At 42.5% G+C, this 24752-nt stretch overlaps 1 protein-coding gene and 1 long non-coding RNA gene across 4 annotated transcripts in view; one reads left to right on the top strand and one right to left on the bottom strand.

Annotated features, from left to right (window-relative positions):
- LOC145455708 (uncharacterized) overlaps nt 1–24752 on the top strand; it is a 237639-nt gene that overhangs the window by 6878 nt on the left and 206009 nt on the right. The window lies entirely within an intron of this gene.
- Nucleotides 1590–24752, bottom strand: part of LOC145455667 (epidermal growth factor receptor-like) — a 56907-nt gene continuing 33744 nt past the window's right edge. For 2 of the 3 annotated variants that reach the window (XM_080333647.1, XM_080333649.1), the window contains 24 exons: nt 23678–23785; nt 23142–23274; nt 21905–21981; nt 21100–21251; nt 20462–20639; nt 17234–17573; nt 16445–16619; nt 16316–16383; nt 14715–14871; nt 11504–11569; nt 11386–11446; nt 11211–11317; nt 10957–11142; nt 10626–10768; nt 9770–9861; nt 8762–9006; nt 8071–8206; nt 7779–7885; nt 7472–7678; nt 6733–6846; nt 6088–6205; nt 5607–5690; nt 4810–4920; nt 1590–2484 (listed from right to left, as the gene is read on the bottom strand). In XM_080333647.1, the coding sequence (XP_080189773.1) occupies nt 1646–2484; nt 4810–4920; nt 5607–5690; nt 6088–6205; nt 6733–6846; nt 7472–7678; nt 7779–7885; nt 8071–8206; nt 8762–9006; nt 9770–9861; nt 10626–10768; nt 10957–11142; nt 11211–11317; nt 11386–11446; nt 11504–11569; nt 14715–14871; nt 16316–16383; nt 16445–16619; nt 17234–17573; nt 20462–20639; nt 21100–21251; nt 21905–21981; nt 23142–23274; nt 23678–23785 (4004 nt within the window). In that variant the 3' untranslated portion in view covers nt 1590–1645. The remainder of the gene's footprint in view (nt 2485–4809; nt 4921–5606; nt 5691–6087; nt 6206–6732; nt 6847–7471; nt 7679–7778; nt 7886–8070; nt 8207–8761; nt 9007–9769; nt 9862–10625; nt 10769–10956; nt 11143–11210; nt 11318–11385; nt 11447–11503; nt 11570–14714; nt 14872–16315; nt 16384–16444; nt 16620–17233; nt 17574–20461; nt 20640–21099; nt 21252–21904; nt 21982–23141; nt 23275–23677; nt 23786–24752) is intronic. The other variant, XM_080333648.1, reaches the window with a different exon arrangement.

Below are 24752 nucleotides of genomic sequence, written 5' to 3'. Positions count from 1 at the left end.
TCAAACGCCCGGCCTGGACCGTTAAGGCGTAATCTTATATTCCCTTGCAAGTCCTCGTCGAAATTGTTGGAAAAGTGACGAAAGTTATTGATTTCATGGGATTATTGTATCATCTAATTGCCCCAGTTGATACATTTGGAGACATTTAAAACGTCAATATGCACTTCGGAATTGTGGCATTATGTGTCCGAAGCGTCGCTAGATATCGTGCACCCGGTACACATTAATATATTATAAACTATCACTTCACTGAAACGTAGGGTTGGAATTAGCAATATGACGTCATGAGGTTCACGTTCGCGTTCACACAGAACCTTTCAAAAAGGCTCGCGTTCACACGAACCTGAACCTTTCAGAGGTTCACACCGTCCCTGGAATCCATCGGGCCGAATATTTCTGCACTGTGATATGACGCCACAGGTTGGTGTCGTAAGAACAACATAACATCGCTACGTCAAAATCGAAGTATTACGTGGGCAAAAACGCTCCAACCCCCAGGTATTACGGTAAATCAGCGGTTTGACCTTAGTAGCTAGTTACGATGTCAAGTCTTATTGAATTGATGACGTCACTGTGTCGTTTTAAGGTTTTGTCGTCAGAATTCTCGATTTTGGTATACGGTTCAGCCGTCCAGGGGTCCAGAAACTCCAGATCGTCCTTGTCTCATCAAAATATTCTGACCTGCTGGGAGACTGAACGAAGATAATGCAGTGCTGCACATTCAAATAGTCTCTCAAGATACGTAAGGTTATTTATTCCGCAAGTAAAGGAATTTTTGTTACTGAGAAACATAAAATCGACACAAAGAAACGTCAATAGTAAAAGAAAACAGCGAAATGACGAAGATAAAAATAAAAGACCACTATGTACAGTTGCACCATGGGTAGCACAATCGAATATATGTCAGGCAGGCAGTGATGAAAAAAGGCCAACATGCAACGTCATGCGATGCAATTGAGTACGTAAAAGGTTCTTTCAATTGCGACAAAGCACCAAAAACAAGAAGGGAAACAGGACCAATAAAAACGTACCGAATGTTTACGTAAGAAAAATACATCGACGGTTTTTGTGATGCGTATGGTATTGGCTAGTTCCGAATACGATTGAACTTTCCGAACGTAAGTCTACGAACTCAAACTAGAACTTTTACAGATTCTATATGTATGTACGGATGGTAACTGAGATTTATGTGCTACGCACGATTCGAGTTGAGGTGCAATCCGAATGATTCCAGACGTGTCTGGAATAGATCGCATTGACGATGCCTCGGTGACGTCACAAAACAGTCAACCTGACAACATAAAAACCCAGTCATGCGCGCCGATTCGTGAAGCGGATTTCAGTATAGATAACTAAGGTAAACCGGTTTACCTTAGTTATCTATAATTTCAGCCGTTGACAGCTAAATATAGCTTCGGCATGGGCGTAACATGACACTACACATCTTCAAAATCGCACAGTAGCATGGAACAAAAAGGGAATCGACGCTTCCACGGCACAATTATAAAGAAACATGTTAATATGACATAATCTCGCGCGTTGCATCGACGATCGGAAGGAGAATAGGAACTGTACTATATGGTATAATCTCGGCAAAGGTAATCGGTGTGCTTTTTACATAAAAATTTGTCCGCCGACGTGAAGGCTATTCGCCGGCCTCGCAGCCAAAACTGCCGAGTCTATGATACAAAACGTTATCGATACCGCATTCAATACCGACTCCGCTGTCGGGTTCGGAGTAAGTTCTCGGCACCGAATGACCCGTGAGCTCGTCAAAGTCGGGCCCCAGTCTCTCGGCGGGCCCGCACCTCTTGTTATGTTCGGGTGAGTCGTACGGATCACTGATACCGTTTTCCGTCGAGTTTTTAGCGTTTGCGGTGGCTCGCCTCTGCGATTCCGGCGTGATGAATATGTTGTCGTCCGGATCTTCGCACGAGCTGCAGTCTATCGTGAGCTGTAGAGGGTTGCGCCGCTGCCCCTTTGACCGCGCGGAGTTATTATAATCGCCGTGGAAGGGCGAGGGCGTGTCCTTGGGCACGAATTCGGACATCGGCGCGAAACCGCCGTCAGTCATATTCTCAAGTAGCTCGTAATTCGGGTTATTCACCGAGTTGTTTCGATCTACGCTGCCCGCCGACGGCGACGCGTCGCTAGCGCTAGCGCGCGCGCCGTCGGCGTTTCCCGCGTTTTTTGGATTCAACGGTAGCCCTTCATCGCCGTCTGATGGCACGCCCGAATCGCGGTGGCCGGACGACGTACTTTCGCCGCTGGTCGAGTGTCGGCGCTCTGTCGAGTTTGGGTTGTTGACCATCAGATAACCGTTGGCGTCTTCCTCAAGGTATCCGGGTTTCTTCGATAAACCGGGTTGCGTGTTTTCGTACTCGGCGACATCGTGACGGGGCATGGCGTCCGGGGATATGGGAATTTCGTACCCGTCGTCGTCTTGCGTGGATATTTGGCGATCGAATAAGCAGGCGGGGGCGTCTGTAAAATCATTGTTTTCGTTATATGACGGACAGTCATATTTATGTTTCGTTAGCGCGATCGGGGCTTATCTCGATTCGTGCTGATGGGCAACATTTGGGTTACCATATTTTGGAAATCTGAAAATAGGACACTTTTTTCCAAATTTTCAGACTTGCAAAACCGGTGGAAAATCCTGAAAAAATGGTGAATTTTTCTCACTTCGTGGTCGGTTGACTAAAAATAAAAAAGGTAAAATTTCTCGCTCGGCGTCCAATTTACAGTTTTTTCCTTCATATTTTCAGGTGGTTGACCAAAAAAAAGTCATCTCCGACTCAGCTCCCGAAATACCCGCCTGGACGTTACTCCGGTGCTGATTTACGACATCTTTCGATAAAGTCAAAATTGAGGACAAATCCTCTTAAAAGAGGACGTATGGTCAGTGGTCACCCTAGGCAACATGGATTACATTGTAAGCTGTACATTTTTTGCCATCCTATAGGAAAATAGTGGCAGTTGTAGCTCATCAAAAACACTTTTGCACTTCCGAGAGTAATCGATTTATCGCAGTTTGTGACCGTGCTGTGGGTTGACCACAGAAGTTTCATTTCTATTAATATCCGTAGCATTGTGCTAAATATTTGGATGCTGCGATCTGACCAATCAAGATTTCAAGGCTTCCATGGCGCGGGGTAACTATCGAAAATGTATGTCTCGTCAGCAGAACTTAGCGTTAACAGAACTCTTTTGTCGCCAAGAGCGTATAAATTCGTTTCTCCGAATGATCGAATCTTACTGCTCCATTCGAATCAATATATAAGATAATTAACTCGGATTCGAGTACTCCAACTGGCAGGGCCGTAACAGCACTTCGTCAGCCCCCCCAAAACTTTGCTCTTGGGCCCCCATAGGGTTATAGACCAAACTTCGCCCCCCAGACCCCCCTCCGGCGATACACTGTTTACCACTATTCATCATGTTCATTGGGAGTTTGTTTGTTGAATGAGCTTTTGCCGCCTAAGCGCGCGGGGCGCGGAAAATTGACCCCCCATCACGTTGTTCGCGTTTGTCACGAAAATCTGTACTGTGTTGTGAGCCAGCACGAAGCGCGAAAATTTTCGATAATTTATGATAAAATCGGTCAATCAGATCGGCGATTGCATATATATTATGCTATCAATTTATTGTCATCTCTACTCCCGTAATTAGATTTACCGGTAGAGCTGAGTGAAGTGTCTTGAAAACGGGAGGGCCCGTAAATAATGATTAAACATCTTCGGGCGGGCGGACCTGTTGATATGACTTCGTTACATGATGTTATTTCGTGACTTCCAGTCTGCTTTATCAAAAAATATAGAATCGCCCAAGTAGGCTTCTACACTAAGAGACGCACACGATTTCAGGTATTTCTTCACTGGCATAAAATTTTTCCCAGCCGGATGGTTCAGATTGCAAAGACAGGAACATTCGGCGCCAGTCATTTAGGCGCCTATGGACAATCAAACCTATATGCATTTTGTATAGCCTATATAACGAAGTCTTCGGTCTGCATAAGGGCATAGACCTTTTCGGCCAAGCTTTTCTCACTGCCGATCGTTCTGGCACACTTCTTGGAGTCGCATGTTATATGGCCTAAAACTTGATTGTATGTCATGGTGGGTCGTGGCGCGGTAATGGCCCAATACCCAATATTATAGAAAAGTCGCTACCTGAATTCGCGCGCAGCGCGAAAAAATTTCGAAAAAATTGCAAAAATTTTCAAAAAATACTCTATGATTTATGCTAATTCACGAAATAATTTTGGGCCCCCTTCGAGCTCGGGCCCCCCCAATTGGGGGGTTTGGGGTGCGGCAGTTACGGTGCTGCCAACTGGTTTTGCCCAGTCCTAACTCGAATACAAGCATGTCTCATTACTCTCATTTCGTAAAGCTCTATATGTTGGAGCTTTTTCCAAGCCTGATATTTACTCTGCTCAGGCACAGTTGCGGCAATCGATGCCTTATTCCCCAGTTTCCTACTTCTATATTATAACGTCACAACAAATCCAAGCGTCGTCCCGAAATTGCCGAACATATTTCATCCAAAATTTGTCATCATGACCAGATCTGGACCCCAATAGTTCACATTTAGCAGCAAAATATCCGGAGCATTGAAATAATATGATCGCAGTCGCAAACGCGATATGGTGAAGTTGCAGTTATAGGGTGTAAACGAAATTAGGACGGTGGCGGGGTCCACTAATTTATCGTAGGCCCCGGCGATAGACACCCACTGTCCTACATATACTGTCATATCAGAATGTGGATAAATATCGCAGCGCAAGATATCGAAAATTCTTAAACTTACGTGATATAAATGTAGGTTCGTATTCTGGGTTTTCCATACCAAACGAAGTGCTGCGCGCGACATATCGAACGTCGCCGCTGAATTCCGTGCTAAACAACGGGTCAAGATAGTCTGGAAAGATCGGGCAAAGAGTAAATTTTCGATCGCGGTAATATTGCATAGATGAGGTAACGTAGCAAATCTACTGCGAAATATCGACGACAAGTTACATTTCGAAAATAGCGCATTTATTCGGTAATTCGGTGATGACTCAATATTGGGAAGTCGCATGGTAATTGAAAATTTCAATAGCTTCATATCCAAGTGAAAAATACAAATCAAGTGTCTAAGAATCCAGCCGAAATCTTCCATCTGTTTTTTAAGCCTAATCCATGATCAATTGCTCATCTCTGTTCCAACAAAGCGTCTCTACATCTGACCTCGGTTAGGTATTGTGGGATGTAAGTGCCATTAAGCATGTCATATCAATCTTTCTGTAGAAAAAACACAATTTGCATTGTATCTACAACAAGACTATTGAGAAATACCTAGCTAAATCACTCTTAGCATTTATAGTCTTCGAGATACTGAAACATTTGCTACCCCAATCCCGCACAGACCATCTTTTGCCTACCGTTATTTATGAATGACCGTGCATGAGAAAGCATAGAGAAACGTCACTAAACCAAAGTTCGAAGTACGAAGGAACATCGTAAAAATAGCATGCTTTACGAACTCAGGCAGGTAAGTGCAAAGAATGCCATGCACCGATGTTTAAGTCACCGCAAAAGTTCACACTCAACATGCCCGGGACGAACCTGGGTTTTGCGCTACATGCTTTGTCGGGTCTAGGTAGCCATCTTTGTCTTCCGGTATTCCGTCGGGTCCAGATGACGAGGACTCTGTCGGGTATGGGTTAGTGATAAGACAGAATGAAGGAGCACTAGCGCATCTTCAGGTTTCGAAATGAGATCAGTAAAGGAGAAACATCGGTCCGTAAAGGCAAAGCCGAGGTAATGAAATCCTCGAAAATACCCGATAGAAGATTTGATCACTCAAAGATACCCACACGTGATTAGAAACACTACGATGAGACAGTCCCCAAATCATGATCGCGATGATCGACTAACACTACCGAAAGCAACCTTGTTGTACACTTAACAGGTATACATTACACATCAAACACTAATCGAAAGTGAGAACATGCGTAAGGTGCAAAATTGCAGGCATCGGAAAAACGGAAGAGAGTGAATGTCGGGCCGACATTGTCGGCGTTGTATGATTTAAGTACCATCGTACCGTTTGGCTTACTCTCCTGACGCGTCATGCCCGGCTCCGCACTATATCGCATGGTGGCGCTGTCTTCTCTCGCCCGCGTCGGGTGTTCAGGCACCAAGGGTTGTCTACTGGATGCATCCTAGAGATGATAATGGAAAATATTAGGCGGCTGAATTTTAACTCTTATCCGGAGGGGGTCAAAGTAGTCATTGTCCGCACTCACATAGTAGAAGTAACACTGTTAATTTCTACTCAATTATAAGTATAGAAGCAGCGATTTGAAAGGCATTTAAAACTATTTCAGGTGATGTATGAAATAAAGATCTGAAAAGTACTAAAGCAAGTTGCTTCAAAAACTATATGGCCGAGACGTCGTACACACTTCTAATAACCGATCGAACGTGGCTGTTTTCGAAATCGCATGCATCTCCGCCACTGACACAAAATTCTAACCACACTACCAATTCCTGGATTTTATCGAAATTATATTCGGGTACTGTAACACAGAGGCTATTTCTAAGGATACGTTTTGCTTAAGACTTACGTAGAAGTAACCAACTCGAGTACTCCGAATAAGTGGAAGTACTTCGTTACTTACTACCCTTGTTCTTAACGATGTAGCGTTATTATTACTACAGATAAACAAACGGGCGCGTTGAAGCTTACCCAAGTGTCTTTAAGATTAATGCCAGGGCTGGCGATGAACACGTCAGAGCTGTCACTGTGTATCCTTGGGCCGGTGGTGGGTTGACTGTGATGGTCAGTGTTCCCGTTATATGCCTGAACATTGAAATGTGCTATGTCATATCGTGCTAAAATACGTTTGCTGTGTAGATTTGTTCGCGAAACGGTCATTTAGGACTAATCAGTTTACGAAAAACTAACGCCAATGACTAATAAATGAGTACAAGTACAATGTCTGGTGCTCAGCAGCCCAGCCTCAAAGGGCTAAGCTACCCCTCGAATTGGAAAATCGGTCATACACCTATAACTTTGAAACTAGAAAAGCAATCTTTCTGAAATTTGCGCACAATGTGCTTTAGTGGATATTCTAACGTTATGGTAAAAATCTAATGTGAAATGGCCGACTATTTTCTGCTGTTTACTGTGTTTCCGTGATTTTTGAAAGAAATTTTGGCAAAAGTTCTTGTGGCAAAACTTTTCAGTGAAATCTTTTACGGTGCTTTTTATAGATTTCAATTACTCCAAATTACAAATTCAAAAGTTTTTTTAGATAATAAGGGTTATTTTCAGGAAAAAAGATTTTGTTCCAAAAAATTGAAGAAATAAATGAAATTTTTGACTTCGATGAACCTAAAACGGGGACCCCTTACTTGAACAAAAATAAATAAATATTTTTTTCTTTGTTAAGTGTAGTATCATACGTTAACGGTCTTCAACATACCCTGTCACGACTGCGGCCCGAATGACTGTTGAATCTTGTGAAAGCTGGAACTCCCTCCCTCGTAGAGTCGCGACTAGCATTGCTCCCAGACAGGTCAGTGGCGTGCGGCGTACTGCAACCGTTGGGATAAGCAGAACTCTCGCTCGGAAGACTCGTCATTACAGTGAAGGTCGAATCAAGTCTGCTGTCAGTGGTACTTGATGAAGCCTAAAATGGGATATACGGAATCTCAATTTGAATTTGGGTGAATCCTTTTGCCGTAAGCCCGCAACTATAAAGAATATAGAACACTAATCAGCGCACTTACGGTGAATCGACTTCCATTTGGTTTTGGTTGGACTTGATGCCTTCTTCGCTGTGACCTTGTTGGAGCAGGTTGGAGAGTAAATGGGTTACCATTGGCACCGACTCTCGCTGTAAAAATCCCGCAATTTTACAGCTATCCACGATGAATCAAGTATAGGCCTACCAAGTATCATGCTCAATTATTATGCAACAAAAAAAACTAAGTTCAATCAACGGCGGACACTGCCACATGAACAGGTATATATGTCAATCAGTCCTGCAACGTGATAATAATCCATCGAACCATACATTACCTGGGATATTAGAAGCCGCCGGAGGTAAGTAATCTTCAGCGTCCTGCAAAGGAAAGTCGTCGAGTTCGTCGTGCTTTAAACTTCGGAAGAATTCGGAATTCGTGGGACTTGGCAGTGCGGGAAGGCTTCCATCGTTCTGAATTTTCATTACAGAAAGTTTGAATTATACGCTAGACACAAGAGGAACGTGAGCTGGAATCTGCCCTGTAAGTGTAAATCGAGAGTCCACCCTATGAGTGGAATACGAGAATACACCAAATTGGCGGACTAAGAACCTTTTGCGTAGAATAAGATACACAGTTGCCATATTCTGAGATCCGAGAAAGGAGACACATTTTACAAGTCACAAAAGATGAAGTAGCATTTATTAATGCGGATAAAAGGACTCGACTTCCGAAAGATCCTCCTCCGCATATAAAATCGGTTACAGTTGACCTTTGTTTGGTGAACCTTGCCGTTTCATGCCTATGATGGCATTTTAGTTGTCTCTGTACGATCGCGAATGCCGAAAAATCAGGACATTTCAGGTTTTTAAAAAGGCGGACATACTCATAAAGGAGGACACATGGTATAACCCTAAATAAGATGACTGAATCCATCGGTACGGGTGGAATGCGTTGGCCTTGATCACGCGCCATACCTTAAAATTCCATCGACGCCATTTTAGATCAGAATTCATGATACCACTCACGTCTATAACTAGATATCTTTGCGGGTCTCTGGCCATTTTCGAAAAATCTTCGATAAGCTCTCGGAAAGTAGGCCTTGAATCGGGATCGACCGTCCAACATTTTATCATGAGCATGTACACGTCGATGGTACATGTCGTTGGCTGTAACAGACGCTCTCCTCTTTCTAGGAGAGTATATACGTCACGCGCTGGGACATTTTCGTATGGCTTCTTTCCGAATGTCATCAACTCCCAGATTGTTACACCTGAAGCGAAGGAAAACAGGTTCAGATTCGACCGCCTTCTAACAAGAATCTGCCTGGTCAGCATGCAATCTGTCCGGAATGTATTAACTAAAGTAAGAAAATATCAGCGACAAAACAAAAACATAACGAAGTTTTGAAATAGAAAGTCTCCTTCTCGAATAGATGCTATCGAGATAGCGATCGCATAGATGAAATCGCGTCGTAATAATGGGGTGATCCATCTTGTATTATGACTGCCGGAACAAATTATTACACGCCTATCGACACCGATTGCTCCGAATTACCGATGTAAAGTGATTTGCCATTTTGGTAAAAGCTCACCCATTTCCCTAGTCAGGCTTGAAGCAACATAATAGGACGCTGTTTACATAGCAGACGACTTCAAGTACACGTACCGACGTAAGCTGAAGGTAATACATCAAAGGACTCGAATGCTCGCAAACTGACATTTCTCAGATTTTCCGCGATACGAGACCGCAAAACGCGCGATGTCAGCTAAAAACTTTTGATTATATACGTCACTCGACTATATTGTCGTGACTTATGCAATGTGATTATATTCACTATCAGTGAATTCCTAACAATTGAAAACCTACGTTTTCTAAGCGATTGACATACGTACTTAATCGCTTCGGTTCCTAAGGCAGTGTAATGAACAACTATTGGAGAGAATTCGGGATATCTAGATATCTCTCGAGAGAATGTGACCGACAAGGTAAATTGAATTCGTCGTAAAAACGTGCATAGCACAACGTTTACTCACCAAAACCCCAAACGTCACTTTTTTGAGTAAAAATGCGATGTCGGATAGATTCCAGTGCCAACCACTTGACAGGCATCTTTCCTCCTTCCGCTCTGCATTAAAATTCATTCGAGATTTAGCATTAACGAAGGTGTTCGTAAAGGTGTGAAATTTAGAGGTGCAATTTGGTCTTACACCTTGAAAGTATACCTATAGGTATTGACGTCACGTTGTTCCTGGGTTTCACCTTTTCTGGTGAATAACACCCCTTTTCTGGCGAATAAAAACCCCAATAACCTTATTGTGGTGTCGTGCATACCGTACAGATCTAAAGCGGCTTGTACCGAAAAAACCTTAACATCATTTTCGAACGATCACACTATTTTGGCGCAAATTCACCTTTCACAGGGCGGCTAATCCAAAATGTCGGTGTTTGTTTCTAAGAAGAGCCGGAATTACAGCGATAATCGACTAGTATGCATACAATCGCTTCTAGCGTGTTTACGTCTGGTAGAAGAAGATGGTTTCCTTTTTTTGTCGACATCGATATTAAATTTCATAACTGCGCATATAGAAAATTCATAGTGAATGATTGATAGTATTTGCATCATATCGAGAAGGTAAAAGACAAGGGAAAAAAATAATGTGACGTCGAAAGTTATTATCGAAAACACCGACCAGGTGTATTTTGAAAATGATAAACAGTATGGTAGACGCAATGCGGAATTAAACTCTGGGTTCAGAGCTTCACAATTGCATACACACGTGCATGGAAGCAAACTAAATAAATAAAAATATAGCAAGATATTGATTGCAAAAAACGTGAGAGCTGTCTGTGGCATAAGAAACACATCCAATACTTGAGATTTTATCTCACCTGTAGACATCCTCGTTGACATCCAAAAGTTTTGCGAGGCCAAAATCTGTTATCCTTACATGATTCGGAGACTTGACAAGAACGTTCCTAGCTGCTAAATCGCGATGCACTAGGTGCTTCTCCTCAGCTAGATAGCACATCCCCTGCAATTAAAAAATAAGAATTTGAAACCAGCAACATGGATACATTAGCTTAACTCTTAAATCCAAGACTTTTATGAAGAGGTATTCATGCTTCTCTCCAAATAAAGCGTATGCCTTAGCACTTTTAGCGGCATAAATCAAGATGGGCCGATACCGTCACAAGTTCCAGGAATGCGTGCATTATTTACCTTTGCGATTTGAAGACACCAATTGAGAAGAGTCTGCGAACCGATGTTGTCCTTGTTGTCACGTACATACTCCAGAAGATTGCCAAGAGGCATCAATTGTGTGATTAGCATCGTTTTTTGAGACAAACTGATTCCAAGAAGCCGAACGAGGTTGGGATGCTCACACGACGCCATTACAAAAGCCTCCTAAAGACAGTGGTATAGCACATAAGCGAAGATGAATTCAATACATATCCGTGCATCTTGCGACTTACATCCAGTATTTCGTTGTTCTGTACTTTCGACGACTCGTCCCTCAATACTTTAATCGCGACAGGTACTTTCACTTTCTCGCCAGGCGCCAAATCCGGTATCCAGTAGCCTGATAAAGAAGAGTAAGGTACAACTCATCGGAAGTTGCGAGATTTGAATATGGTTCAAATCGCATACCGTTATGAACTGTTCCGAACGCCCCGGTGCCAAGAATCTTCCCAATCCGCAATTCAGTTTCCTAAAAGAAAGCTTAGTTTTGCATCACAAAACGGGAAAGCTGTGAATACTTATTTACCTTCACTATTCTGAGTTGCGCTTGGTTGGGGGCGACCCCGCTCGGTGTCATTGGTTCCGGTATGGTCTGAAAACGAGCGTGAACATGAAGAGCGCTCGGCGCGAACTTTCAAGCTATGATTCACGAGTGTAGTGGACGTGTTTTCGTATTCAATATTGAATTCTGTCTGGGTGACTTCGAGGACACGATATTTGCAGCTTGCATAGCTAAGATTCCTATTTCACATAACGTAGTTTTATGCAGTTTACTTCGACACACTGTACCACTTCTTCCTGTCCCATAGTCTTGCTGCAATGTCCTGTCTCCTAGACTTTCTCGTACCTGCATGACGCACAGCTTGCGTGACAATATAGGGAATCAACAATCAACATAGGCAAATCTTTGCCGAGTCACACTCAGCTAGAATCGAGTTACTAAATACAGATACATGGATTCATTTAATTGTCACACCAGTGAAAATCCGGTGCGGACCAGGATGACGACTAGGAGACGTGAGGTCTTAGTACACAGTCTCCACCTGTCGGTGTTGCGACTGATTCGATTACGACGACGGCGTATCTATTGCGGGTAATTGATTAATGTAGGGTATATTAGGGCTGGGCATGGACCGGAGTCGGAGCATTTTTCTTTTGTTGCAATACTCAATATATAGCCTGAACCCATACCCCATGATCTACGAGCTTTGTAACACAAATAGGTACTCCTACTCGTAGATTATCGGAGTTTTTCTGATCTGATCTCGTTCATTTCACGAATCCGGCGTAGGAGTCGGACCCCCAGTGCGCAGTTATTGGTATCTTAAATGTTTTCTGGTGCTTACAATGCATTGAAAATATGCATTTATTTCTCCACTCTACACCTCAAACGAGATACTTCCGAATAATTAGTCTCCTCCTAATACTCCGATTATGTATGGATTGTATACCCGCTGCGGATAAATACCATACCGTTTGACGTCTGTTACATCTAATTCTTACTAGTGGCCTCACAATACCAGTAGGCCCTACTACCACGAATAACTGATCTGTTAATCGCTCGCCTGATTAAAACATCATTGACTAATTATATTATTGTCACTCCAACATGCACGAAGTTGTTATCGCTATCTTGATATCATGAGAGGTTAATAAGGTAATCCATAACCGTCGAAAGCGAAGTAATGTCGAGATAAAAACAGTGTATTGACGATACTGGGACGTTAGTGTAAACTAGCATCACATTGTGACTGGGGGATCAAACCTCTTGCTAGTTGGTCTTTTCTACTGATCATATCGAACTAAAAATCGGTTGATTGTCGAGAATACCGTTGTTTGATACGTTCGTTTAGTAGAATTTTCCCAATTACGCACTCGCAGCACTGATTAATGAAGACGTTGAGTGATTAATGCGAGAGATCACGGTCTACTATTTTGATACCAAGATGCTGACTTGACACAAGAATAATACAAATCGACTTATTTCGTACAGATTCTATGAATTAAGACACGCTTGCATGTAACATATCTTTATTACAGAACACAATATAAACACGGAACCGCGAAGCTTTTTCAAATTGCTACCCGCATTCGGTAATATTCAACAAAATGGCTAACAGCACAATAAATACTAGAGTCAAAATGATATTCGGCAATTCATACGAACCAATAATTTAACGCGCGAAATTTCTCAGGCAGCGCAGCCAGTCCATGATGAAAGACGAAGAAAATATGAGGATGACATATAGAAGAGATCTTTTTCTTCGCTGTGAATGCGTTTCCCCGAGATGAAAACTGAATAAAAACACAAGATCGTGGTGAATGAAACGATGCGCATGCTAACGGAATCGGAACGCGTGAAGCATATCATTATTAGCAGCAAAGCCAACAACCACGAAAACGGTTGAATTTGACAAGGAATCAATATGAGTAATGCAGGTGTCCGTAGCGACGATCATTTCAAAAAATTTGCACCCAATCCAAATTGCTTCATGCAGAATTGTTTAGTTTGAACAGTAACAAGGTGATATCCTTGATATTTCACGAATGAAAACATTACTAAATAAATAACTCGATCTCAAGCAGTCTCGTTCCTACCGTAGTTGATGAGGACATGAGCGATTTCCAATTGTCGATTGCCGAGTGCCTCTAGCATAAGAAATAAACCATGCAATAAAAACAAAGGAAATAAGGAAGCACAAACCTGATATGTCGCGTGCAGCACTGTCCGTATTCAACTTATAAGAAACTGACGCATTCCGCAGGCAATCGAACGCGCTTTATCGCTCGCAGTATGCTGACCTCACTCGACATGCATGACTGGCTAAATTCATGCTGGCCTCAAATAAAACATGACGAAAACAAAAAACTATCTCTAACTAAAAGTTGCTCAATCGTTTAGGATGATATTTTAGCAGTTCCTATATCTGCGCATAAATCTACATTCCTGGAAATATCATTCGCGAAGTCATCCGGACGGCCGGACGACGGATTTGGTCGCAAACTGGCACATCGAGCATATCAAATAAAGTAGAATAAAGCAATCAAATTGAGTCTGTAGTCATTTAAAGGTGAAAAAAGGGTAGAAATCCTATTCTAAATTGATTTGGTTTTATATATCATCCCGAATTTGACTGCACCATATCGCAGCCTCTTCGAATTGCGTGCGAGCTTGGATGCAGGTCAAACACGTCAAGTGATTTGGGACTCCTCAAAACGCCGTTGTCAGTCCGTTACGAGGAGCATTCGTGGGGGTTGAGACTACTTCGTCTTAGCTTAGTAGCATGGCGGACAATTCTTCGGACATTTTCCTACACTACATAAGAAAAGTAGTCGCCCGATGTTAAAATTCCTGGTCAACACTAGACACTAAGACGCTAAGTAATCGATCGCTTTCCTTGGTTTGGTCACCATTTGGAAAAACCAGCAATCACCATGACACTGAGATTAAAAACAGAGGGGAGAAAGCGATAGAGTTATTGCTTTACGTAGGGCCGTGTGTAGTACGCAAAAACTTCCTTCGGATATTTCTGACCAAGTAGAATTGTGATACAATATGGCGGGTGGAAATATTATCAACGCTCAGGTGACGCATATACTCGATGTCGGTGTGCGATTTCGACTTAAAAAATACATATACGTTAACTTGACCATTATGACAAAGGCACCAAAGGCGTTGAATCAGAGAAGTCGTTTCGAAACTCTTTTTTAGAAACGGTTTCGATCACTGGACGTACTCCTTCTGCTAATCCCAAGGCACGCAGTGACTTCTGCCGCTCCTTCTCGCTCTTCTTCCTTCTGTGACGTATCAACAGCATGACGACCGCTACCAGAACGATGAAGACAACCAGTATCACGATGCTCATCACGATCGCCGACTCCCCCTGAGGTAACCTGACAAAACATGTAGTGTTTATAACTCCACATACCATCATTCTTGTGTCTCGCGAGAGAAGCAATACACCGATAGTTCTATTTTGGAATTTAACCGCGCCTGGTTGACATTGCAGTAAGGATACTTCACCAATCATTCAGTTTGTTACGTCACAATTATCTAGATCTACACGATTCTGCACCGCATAATATATCGGAGGTAGATGCAAGGAATGTAACACACGGAGATGAAACAATCTATTCCGGTCACACAATCGTAGAAGCTATTAATTTATACGCTTACACATCGCACTATACAGCCGTGGCGATGCAACAAAGTTTGAAGCAGCCTTTCAATACAATAAGTTTGCTGTGGAGCACCTTGCTAACCCTATAAGAAAGGCATTCGCATAATCACCAAATCCGACCGTAAGCCGAGATTATGATAATCCGAAAGTAATCTGCAACAACGCGTATGGTATAACAATACCACCCTGTTTTTCGGATGAGATAAACGAATTTGCATTCGGCCAATCAGTGATCTGGTTAGTTGATGCATATCACGCAGACAATTTGGACACTTTCTCTGTTCAGTCTAGTCTACACACTGTACTCAGTATACAAGTAAATTGCGGCTTAAAACCATGTATCGTTACCGCGTGCCGACAATGCTGTCAAACCCCGCGGGTATTTTGTGTAATAGAATTACGTTAATACACCATAAGATTACCAATAAGTTATCGACTCAAATATCCTTATCATACAATGAAGGCAACACCGATGTTACTTTTCACTATCCTACGCACACACTGCGGCGTGTAAAAATAGTTCAATAGATTGAGAAGTAAATTCACTTTTTCAAAAGGCCGTCATGTACAGGCAGATAATCCGAACGCAATGGCAGTTTCTAATTTGTCTCGAAACGTGACAAAAACTGTCAGCATCGGGAATTTCAAATCTGGAATGATAAAGCCACTTTCGAAATAGCAATGAGAAAAACCGCATACGAAACTGTATAATGTAGGGCTGTAATTACAGTGCAGAATTGACTCACGGTAATAGTGCTAGGCTAAGCGATACCAAATCCCGCCACAAAAGTATTCGAAATAAGTAAAGTTCGTTAACTATTCCCTTCAATCTCAAAACTTTCTTGCCAACGCAGACAACCAGCTGTAGTTTTGCTTGGTGAGATGGCAAATATCTCTAGCAGTTAAACCAATGAGGAAAATATCACGTGAAGTTTCCGAAACTCATTAGCAGCAGTACGGTATATTATAATTGAAACCCGTCTACTGCTATAAATCACTTAATAAGCGCAGAGCTGGCCAAGAATACAAATCGACCTATTCCGGTAATCCATTATTCGTTTTCCACCGATCTATTACGACAAAGCATCAAAAATGCCTGAATTTCGATTAGAAATTTTCGATCTATCGCGTTCAACAAATTAGTAAATACAACTTACGAATGAACGCAGTCCTTTTCGGTAGAGCCAGTGCAGTTACGACACCCATGTATACACGGAACGCATATCTGAATCACAACTTGCCATCAATGCCACTTCTTGAGCGCGTATACGGAGAAAAGTCCTTACCAGTTTGGTGTCAGACATCCCCGCATTGTCATATCCGTAGTGAGCAGGCGGACAGTTGCGACTCGTTATAGGCAAGCATTGCTGTCTCCGTAAATGTCGATCGGCCATCACCGTGTGGCAAAAGGTACAGCCGCCGGACCCGAGCTTACTTGCGGGGCCGGAACACATCGGACTGCTGATAAACAAAATCGTATACAATCTCATATGCGAAGAAGTGAAGTGCATAGCGAAGGAGATGCAAATGATTCTCCGGATACCGGAGGTGGTTTGTAATATAGTAGCATCACTTTTTCGGAGTAATCAAATAGGTTTAATTTAATCAAATTAATCAGAATGCCTTCAAATTTCAAGTCCAAATCATATCGGCTGCTGTCCCTTAAATCCCAACAGCCCCTGACGAGCACAATGCGTTCCAGTGCGCCTGTCCAAACTCAGGAATAAGTCAGGTTGCGGTAGAAAGGTCATCCGGCGGGAAAACTTCAGCCAAACTATAATGCAGATCATTGATCCGAAAAATTAAGGGCAGCGAAAACAATTTCGAGTACCCAAACTGCGAAATTAGGGAAGCTGTGAATAAAAAGGGAAGGTCCTCACATTCGCCCAGCCTTCGTCACCGCCTTATTAACAGTTGCAGTGAAATTTTTAGTGCTCGCAAGGACACGTCTAATATAGTTTTATACTTTATAGTTGTAGTTTCAATATTGACCTTTCACGAACTTCTCAAAACTAGTCCGCGGACCCTATAGTTTGAGAATCCATGATGTAGACTCAATATATTCAGTATCATACTTGCTGTTGTTCCTTTGGTGTAAGCAAGTCTCATTGCAAGGCAAGCAGGTCTTCGTGTCCTCGTCCCCGTACATATCGTTGGGACAGTCGGGCACACAAACCCCGCCATTATTGAAGTTCTTGCATCGCGTACAGTTCATAGGCCCCGCACCATCGCATGTGTACTCGCATTCCGAATCGCACGGCACGCACTCTTTGCCGCTGTTGTACACTCCCAATTCCTTGTCGCAGTCGAGCACGCAGCGATCTCCGAACACAATGTTGGAGCAGGTAACACACTCGTTGTCCTTGGGGCCCCAACAGCCGTTGTCATCGCATGCGGGGTGACACGGGTATTCGTCTGCGATAGAAGCATGACTAGCACTCAGAGATACTCGGTGACGAAGTACTTCTACTTTTTAGAAGTGGTTGCTGGGAACTGGTTACCATGCAATGAAGACGGCATGCTGAATTTGGTACTTGGCGATCCCTAATGCTAATCCTAACCCCTTACAGGGCTGGGCGAAAAGATTCGAGTATTAATTGTAATGCATCGAGTCGAGTAGCGAGAGATGGTTTTTAAGAGTGCCGAAATTATGCGTTCCTTCTAACACCAAGAGTTAATTTATGAACGAAAATTATGGTTCGGTGGTATTTCGACTGCGTGGAAGCAGACTTTCTTATAACTTATCTCCGCCTGTGCAACATCACTCTACCAGTCTAGTGCAAAATTCAATGACTTTTATTGGTGTCAATATTTGGAATAAGCTAACACCTAATCTCCATAATCTGAACCAGCGGTTCTCAACCTTTTTGGACATGCGCCCCCCTTGGCGATGGTCAAAAAAATTGCGCCCCGCTGACCCCCTGCACTTATCGTCATGTCAAAAAGAGCACATCATCTAACACAGAGGTAGGCCACCTTTTTGCTAATCACGGCCGCATTTCGATTAGGCTACTTATGTAGCCTAAGGCCGCAATCCAGGGCATAGCCGTAATGAACTAACTAAACGCAAAATACTTATGTTAATCTGTCCATATCCATTCCCGGTGAACTCCGGACTATTCTACTTTTCATTCTATTGTACGCACCGAAATCGCGAGTGGCAATGTTATGAATAGTTGCTGGATTTGCATATAGTCGCACGGAGCGCAAATTTTTTTCAGATTCACGAATGAATTTCGTAATTAATAGTGGCAGTATCACATATTACTATCAAATATTCATCCTTTCTCAGCCCATGTGATCAGATTCACCGGTAGGGTTCATAGAGGGAGTGCTTTCGAAATTTAGGGCAAGTTAGAAATGATAATGCATCTTCGGGTGGGCCAATTGTTATTAGTCACTTTGTTGCATGCTCATATTTCTTGACCCTCCATCAGGATTGTCGGTTGAATCGGTAGCGGAAATAGTGGAAATATATTGAAATCGCCCAAATGTACCAAAAACAAATTTCTTTCGCGAGGAGGACACGATTCCGTTTCCGGCTCAGATTGAAAAGGGTGCTACTATATTAAAATCGAAAAATGAAGTTATGTTGAATTGCGCGGAGAACGAAGAAAATTTCAAGATTAATTAAAATCTCTCAAAAATTTGGGAGTGAATTCGTAATTTCCATTTGCATGTCGACGGCCGCCAACACATACTAATTGAATTAGGTGTCGACGGTCGCGCAAATTCCCTTCTACGGCCTCAGGTTACCCATCCCTGATCTAATAGTATACATATGGTATGACTTACGCTAAGTTTAAATCCGCATTCCAGTTGCTGAGTCTTTAACATTTCTGACAAATTGCCCCTAACTTGTTTGAAAATAGCAAAAAACATTGAACAGGACATCAATTTATTTCAAGGTAGGTTGCACTGAGACCAATCCTAATGCTGTTAGTGACTACAGAAAGCACGGCGTCTTTCTGTACTGCCATGCTAAATTTGATCAGTTTTGGAATTGAATTAAATTGTGTTGATTTAGGGTAGCCTAATTGAGGCCGAAACAGGGCAACCTCTATTGCATCTAAGTCTGTCTTAGGCAGTGCAGTTCGCCAGCTATTAACAACAGCTACCCAGCGCACCGAACTTTAGGCTACTGCCAAAGCTATGAATTAATGAATGACTTACACGTGGAATTGCTCTAAATCTTCAAATAAAGTTGAAACCAGCCTATACTCCATTGAGCGCGACTGCTGAAGTTTGAATTTGGCGAACTTTTTTGAATGCAAAATAAGTTTCATCTTCAACAATCGTCTTCTCAGAATGATTGTAAAACACATGTTTAGTCAGAATTCATACAGAGAGAGCCTCCCGCGACCCCCAAGGCGTGTGCGTTTAAAAAACAATGTTTTCATTCTTTTATCTCTAACTACCGCTAAATTGTATTTGCATTGTATTTCGAATTGTCCCGTGTGTTGTTTTTCTTTTCGTTCCTTATTTTTTATTTATTAGTTGTCAACTGTGTCACTGTGACAATTGCTCCTGTTCTGGGTGGATCGGCTCTGAAGAATCTGTCATATTGAGATTGAGCTTCCCGTCTGCCTTGCATGTCGCATTTCACTGTGTTACATTTTCGTTGTGATATCATATGTGAATGTGATATGTAATGTAGACGCAGTGGCGTATGAGCATATGGGGCTTTCATTGAAAATACCGCCCAAATTCTGAAATAGTTTGTTGTGTTGACTAAAAAACGGTCATCACTTCGCTTCGACTCCCGCAATCCCCACCTTTTTCAGTACTTCTGTGGTGTTGACTAAAAAAAAAGGTCATCACCTCACATTTTGCCGCCCCCGAGCAGCTTTTTGCCGCCTCTCTCTCTCTCTCTCTCTCTCAATCTCAATTGGTCGTTACGAACCAAACGGAACATACAGTACAAAGCTACGTATGCTAGTACCAATGACATATCTGTAAAGTCGCCATCAATTCACCAGAATGGTAACAAAGTGCAATGAAATAGGCATGGTTGAAAAATACCAGATAATGTTTTTCGTGATGCAGAACTGGCATCATATTCTTTGCGGCAGCGTAAAAGGTACAATGGTACTTATTCGAACTTTCCGCATCTTTCATACTATTATGACATCATACTGAGTGATACTCACTCAGGTACTCGAATACAATAAAACTTACACACCAAGTGCCGAAATCAACATGCCGAATTCACCACAGTGCCTATATCACAATTCTCGCTCAGTGAAACACATTTGATCTGCATTGACGCAGATGTATATATAGTTCCGATCTTACAAACTGACCGTAGCATCGCTTGTTGTTGCGCAGCATCACGCCGTTTCTGAATCTGTTACTCATACGAGGGTTTTTCAAAACTTGGGTCCAGTTGACGGAGTCCACGTAGCACAGGTTTCGCATGTATCCGATGTAAACGTTGCCGTGTTCGACGCGTTTCAGCGACCGAAATCCCAAGCTTGTTATCTGGTAAAATTTGCCGTTTCTTTACCAGGTTAATAAACACGCGACTGACTGTGCGATAAACAGAGGAATGCACAAGACAAAACTACACACACACACACACACACACACACGATTCCAGACAATTCAACCATCGTCAGCTCTTCCAGAGTAAAGCAAAATGGTGCAACTGAAACTGATTAGTCCAGAGGAACAAAGGGTCTAATATTCTGCCTACAATATTTTGGAATTTTTGCAGCCAGCGGTGTGATTTTAATGTTTGATATCCTATTAAATACATCGATTTCATGCGCTTTGTACTACATACAGCAGCGCGGTGAAACTGCACTAAATGTCAGCTGAGTCTACCCATGAATAAGCGACGTAGATGATTGTTTACAAACCTGGGGGTCGGAGAAGTCATGAACGGTACCAATAACTATAATACAACGTTAATAAATCGATGTATCGTCACCAAACGTACCGAATCGAGATGGTACGGACTGCCGGCGGTGGTGTCCTGAATCACAATCGCTGCAACTCCGCGAAATAGTTGGTTGCCGCGGATGGTCGTCAAGTTACCGAAAGCGCTGAAGTCGGAAAGATTTTTATGCCAGCCCAGAATATTCAAATATCCTGCAAAAGATGGAAAGCTGTTCAACGAAGAAACACAGTGCAAATCTCGAGTTGAAATAATTGTACACAAAAACGACTTGTGAATATGAGTGCTAACTGCTATTGCAGAGCTATACCCACCTATTTTGTAAAAGTTTAATTTTTGCTTAGGTCCTTAGGCATGTTTTTTAGCAAAGGCATTAAACGAAATGTATTTATGTTTCTGTTAGTCTCAGCTATGGTACAAGAATTGGTGTTATTTATGTCATGCTAGTTTTTCGAGTCGTGGTTCTAAATGGGGTAAGGCCCTGATTCAACAGTGCAAAGGTCCGCAATCGGACCGCGGTTCGCCAGATGAGTAATCATGTGCTAGTACACGATTGTGTGCAGAACTTCATCCTTTTCTCGGTGTGGAACTCCAGCTATTTATCATTTAATTCACTCTTAGCAGGGCCAGAGTGTAAGTCAAGTAATTTGGTTTTAGAAATCACGTTCGATTGATTCCGGCCCATGAAATCGACTGCTGACAATACAATTGTATCGCACCAATCGAATCGGAATAAAAGAGAATCGCTATTTCACATACCGCAAATGTCTTTGCAGTGAGACGATTAGTGCGCTCCGGGCCAAGTTCAGATACATGGATTTGGCGATAACCAAGAGATAACGCTCACCGTTTATAACTTTTATAGACGAGAATGACTTCATCACCTGCTCGGCGGTCATTGCTGGGATGTAGTTCTGCTCGTCGCTGTAGTGAACAAAAAACTTCGTTACGTCAAGAGAAGTGGTATTATTGTAAACCGGCAATTCGATAAGGAATACAACGAAAACAATTTAAAATAGTCTCTATTTCATGTTCAGTCAGCATGGCATACTCCAATTTAATGACTATGCATATGCAATATGCATATTCTATACTAACGCTATTTATAATTTACCAATAAATCACACCTTCTCGATTGGATGTATTTCCTAAAATCTACAAATAAAATCTGATGGCCATGGACAAACAAAAACAATCACATTGTGACAGAATATGAGAAACGGGGCTCCAGCAATCGGGATGCGATTTTGGAACTCTTTGCTCAGGCTGATATACATTGCGCACAGTGACACGGTCATCGAGGAGTGTACGTACGTGCATATAGAGATTTCCTTGCCATGTCATTTTAAAGAACCATAAGGCTCATATTCGACAAAAGCGTACAGTAATTGCTGCATAGACAATTACAAAATACTGAGCACATATTGACAAACTCGATGGTTCAATTGCACGCTAACATGAAAAGTAAATGTCACAGCAAGGAGGAGGAGCCTAGATAGACCTCCAACACTTAGGTAGGAATTCTGGAGTCGACCTCAGTAGGACTCGAACCTGCAACCCATTGGTGTTGCAGCTGTGGGTTATACTACTACGCAATCTCACTACAATAGATTGTTGTTGTTGTTGTGGTGGTTTCTATTCGTGTTTCTTCTACATTAGTCATTTACACCAGGTCGACATTCTTTATTATAATTCCGTATCTGCCGACTTGTAGTGCGGACGTGGCGAGATAGCGTAGAGGTATGATCCACAGCTGCTACACCAACGGGTTGCTGGTTCGACTCCGACTGAGGTCGACTCCAGAATTGCTGCCTAGTTGTTGGAGGCTTATCTAGGCTTCTCCTCTCCATCTCATCTGCGAAAGCGCTGTCTTACAAAAATCCTTGCAAAGTGGGCCGTGCTACAAGTCGGTAAATACGGAATAAAAAATAATAAGTATCGGCCTGGTGTAAAATGACCAGTGTAGTCGAAACACCATAAATATCAAACAAACAAACTTGCAGCACGGTCCATTTCTAGGCTTTTTAAGACACCGCCAACGCAAGTCGGATGGCGAGGTACAAGTTATCTAGGACCGTACGCACCCCTCGAAGACGTAAGCTTGAATTATGATATTTCCCCGGACAATGTTGCACCCTTCGAAATACTTTGTGTTGTTGGCGTCCACCGTATCAGCAAGCGCATCTGGAGCGTCCGGGTTTCCGATGCCGTAACATTCTGCAGAAGCAAGCGAGAGAGTGGTTGGATACAGAATTGGATGACTTGAAAATTCTCAGCTTTTCCAGATTAAATAAGAAGGATAGCTACGCACTTTTGTTATTAGATTAAAATTAGAATCCCTGAAACTGAATTCCGAATTAAAAGAAAACCCAACAAAAAAAGTTCAGTTCATGTGAGATCAGAATTCATTTATTGCGAATGGAAAATGCCCGTGTACACCAAGCTTGGTTCGTTTCGCGCTATACACTTCTCCTGTAGCATTTTCAGGCATACAAGCATTTGATAAAAATATTATAATTAAATTAACGGCATTTCGCTATAATTGGCTTGCAAGTGCGAGCTGTCTAAGTCTGGTTGGATATTCCAGAAATTGGAGAGATATCTACGAAATCTCGTCCACCTTTGTTGCACGCATCCTCGGCGCAAGGCACGCACTCCCCTTCGCCGTTGTTGTGATTGCCTTTCCTGCAGTGTTTGACACAGCCATTGTCTTCCACCAACATATGCTCTGTGAATAATTGATTGGGAAACAAAATTACTCTCGCGCGCAATATGCGTAGAGCGGTAATCGGTCAATTACTGCAGTACGGACCATTGGTAACCGGTTAAGGTGGAAATTACATAAATACCCAAGAAACACTCAAAGCGGATTTGGTATCGGGCCTTGAAATACATACTGTGTTCGCTGGGAAGAGGGGCGAGGGTGTGATGAACGACGATGTGACTTAGTGTGATGAACGTCGGTGCTCAAGTAGAAGTAGTAACGATTTCCAAGTAAGAGATAATGCAATTATTCCGGGCCTAGCTTTGCGAAAAAATGAAAACTATCAAAGTATACAAAATCATAACGACTCAAGTAGTGCGAGTAGGCAGAATCTAGTAAAATTCTTCAACAACGTAAAAGTTCATCGTTACTGACCAAGTGACCATCCCTGATATTGGACCATTACCTATATATTCATCATGGCTGCTGAGATACTCCGCTACAATCCAGCTATAGTGGGAACTTGTCCATCGACAGGGACAGCCAAACTGTATAATGGCCTTAGAAATAATCTTGACTGTCAACCGGTCAACAGGATATCAAAAATATATCCCGTATCAACACTCAATAGCATTGCAATCCGCCTTACGTTGCATGCAGCCTAATTTAATGCCGATTTGAACCCGAAAACTACAGTACAGAGCTAACCCATTCCCGATCCCGACTTGCATGTCTAATTCAAGAGGGTAAGCGATGCCAAATATGTCGATAAATGATTACCAAAACGACCTTGAAATTCGCGTGTTGTAGTTGCGCAAATGATAACGCGAGTCCCCGCGAAGTATAATTTCACGGAGGCCCGAGTTTATTTTGCGATTTTCCGATACCAAGGGATTGTGACTTGTGACGATAGTCCTTGAAATAAACGCGTCGGCCACATCCGGTATTATACTGCAACGTACAACGATATAATAGTTTCTGTGGGAGTGAC

The sequence above is a fragment of the Botryllus schlosseri genome, chromosome 14, assembly GCF_051294905.1.
Source record: "Botryllus schlosseri isolate E-star chromosome 14, Bs_hap1, whole genome shotgun sequence".
Taxonomy (NCBI): Eukaryota; Metazoa; Chordata; class Ascidiacea; order Stolidobranchia; family Styelidae; genus Botryllus; species Botryllus schlosseri.
This window is presented reverse-complemented; position numbering and strand designations above follow the sequence as displayed.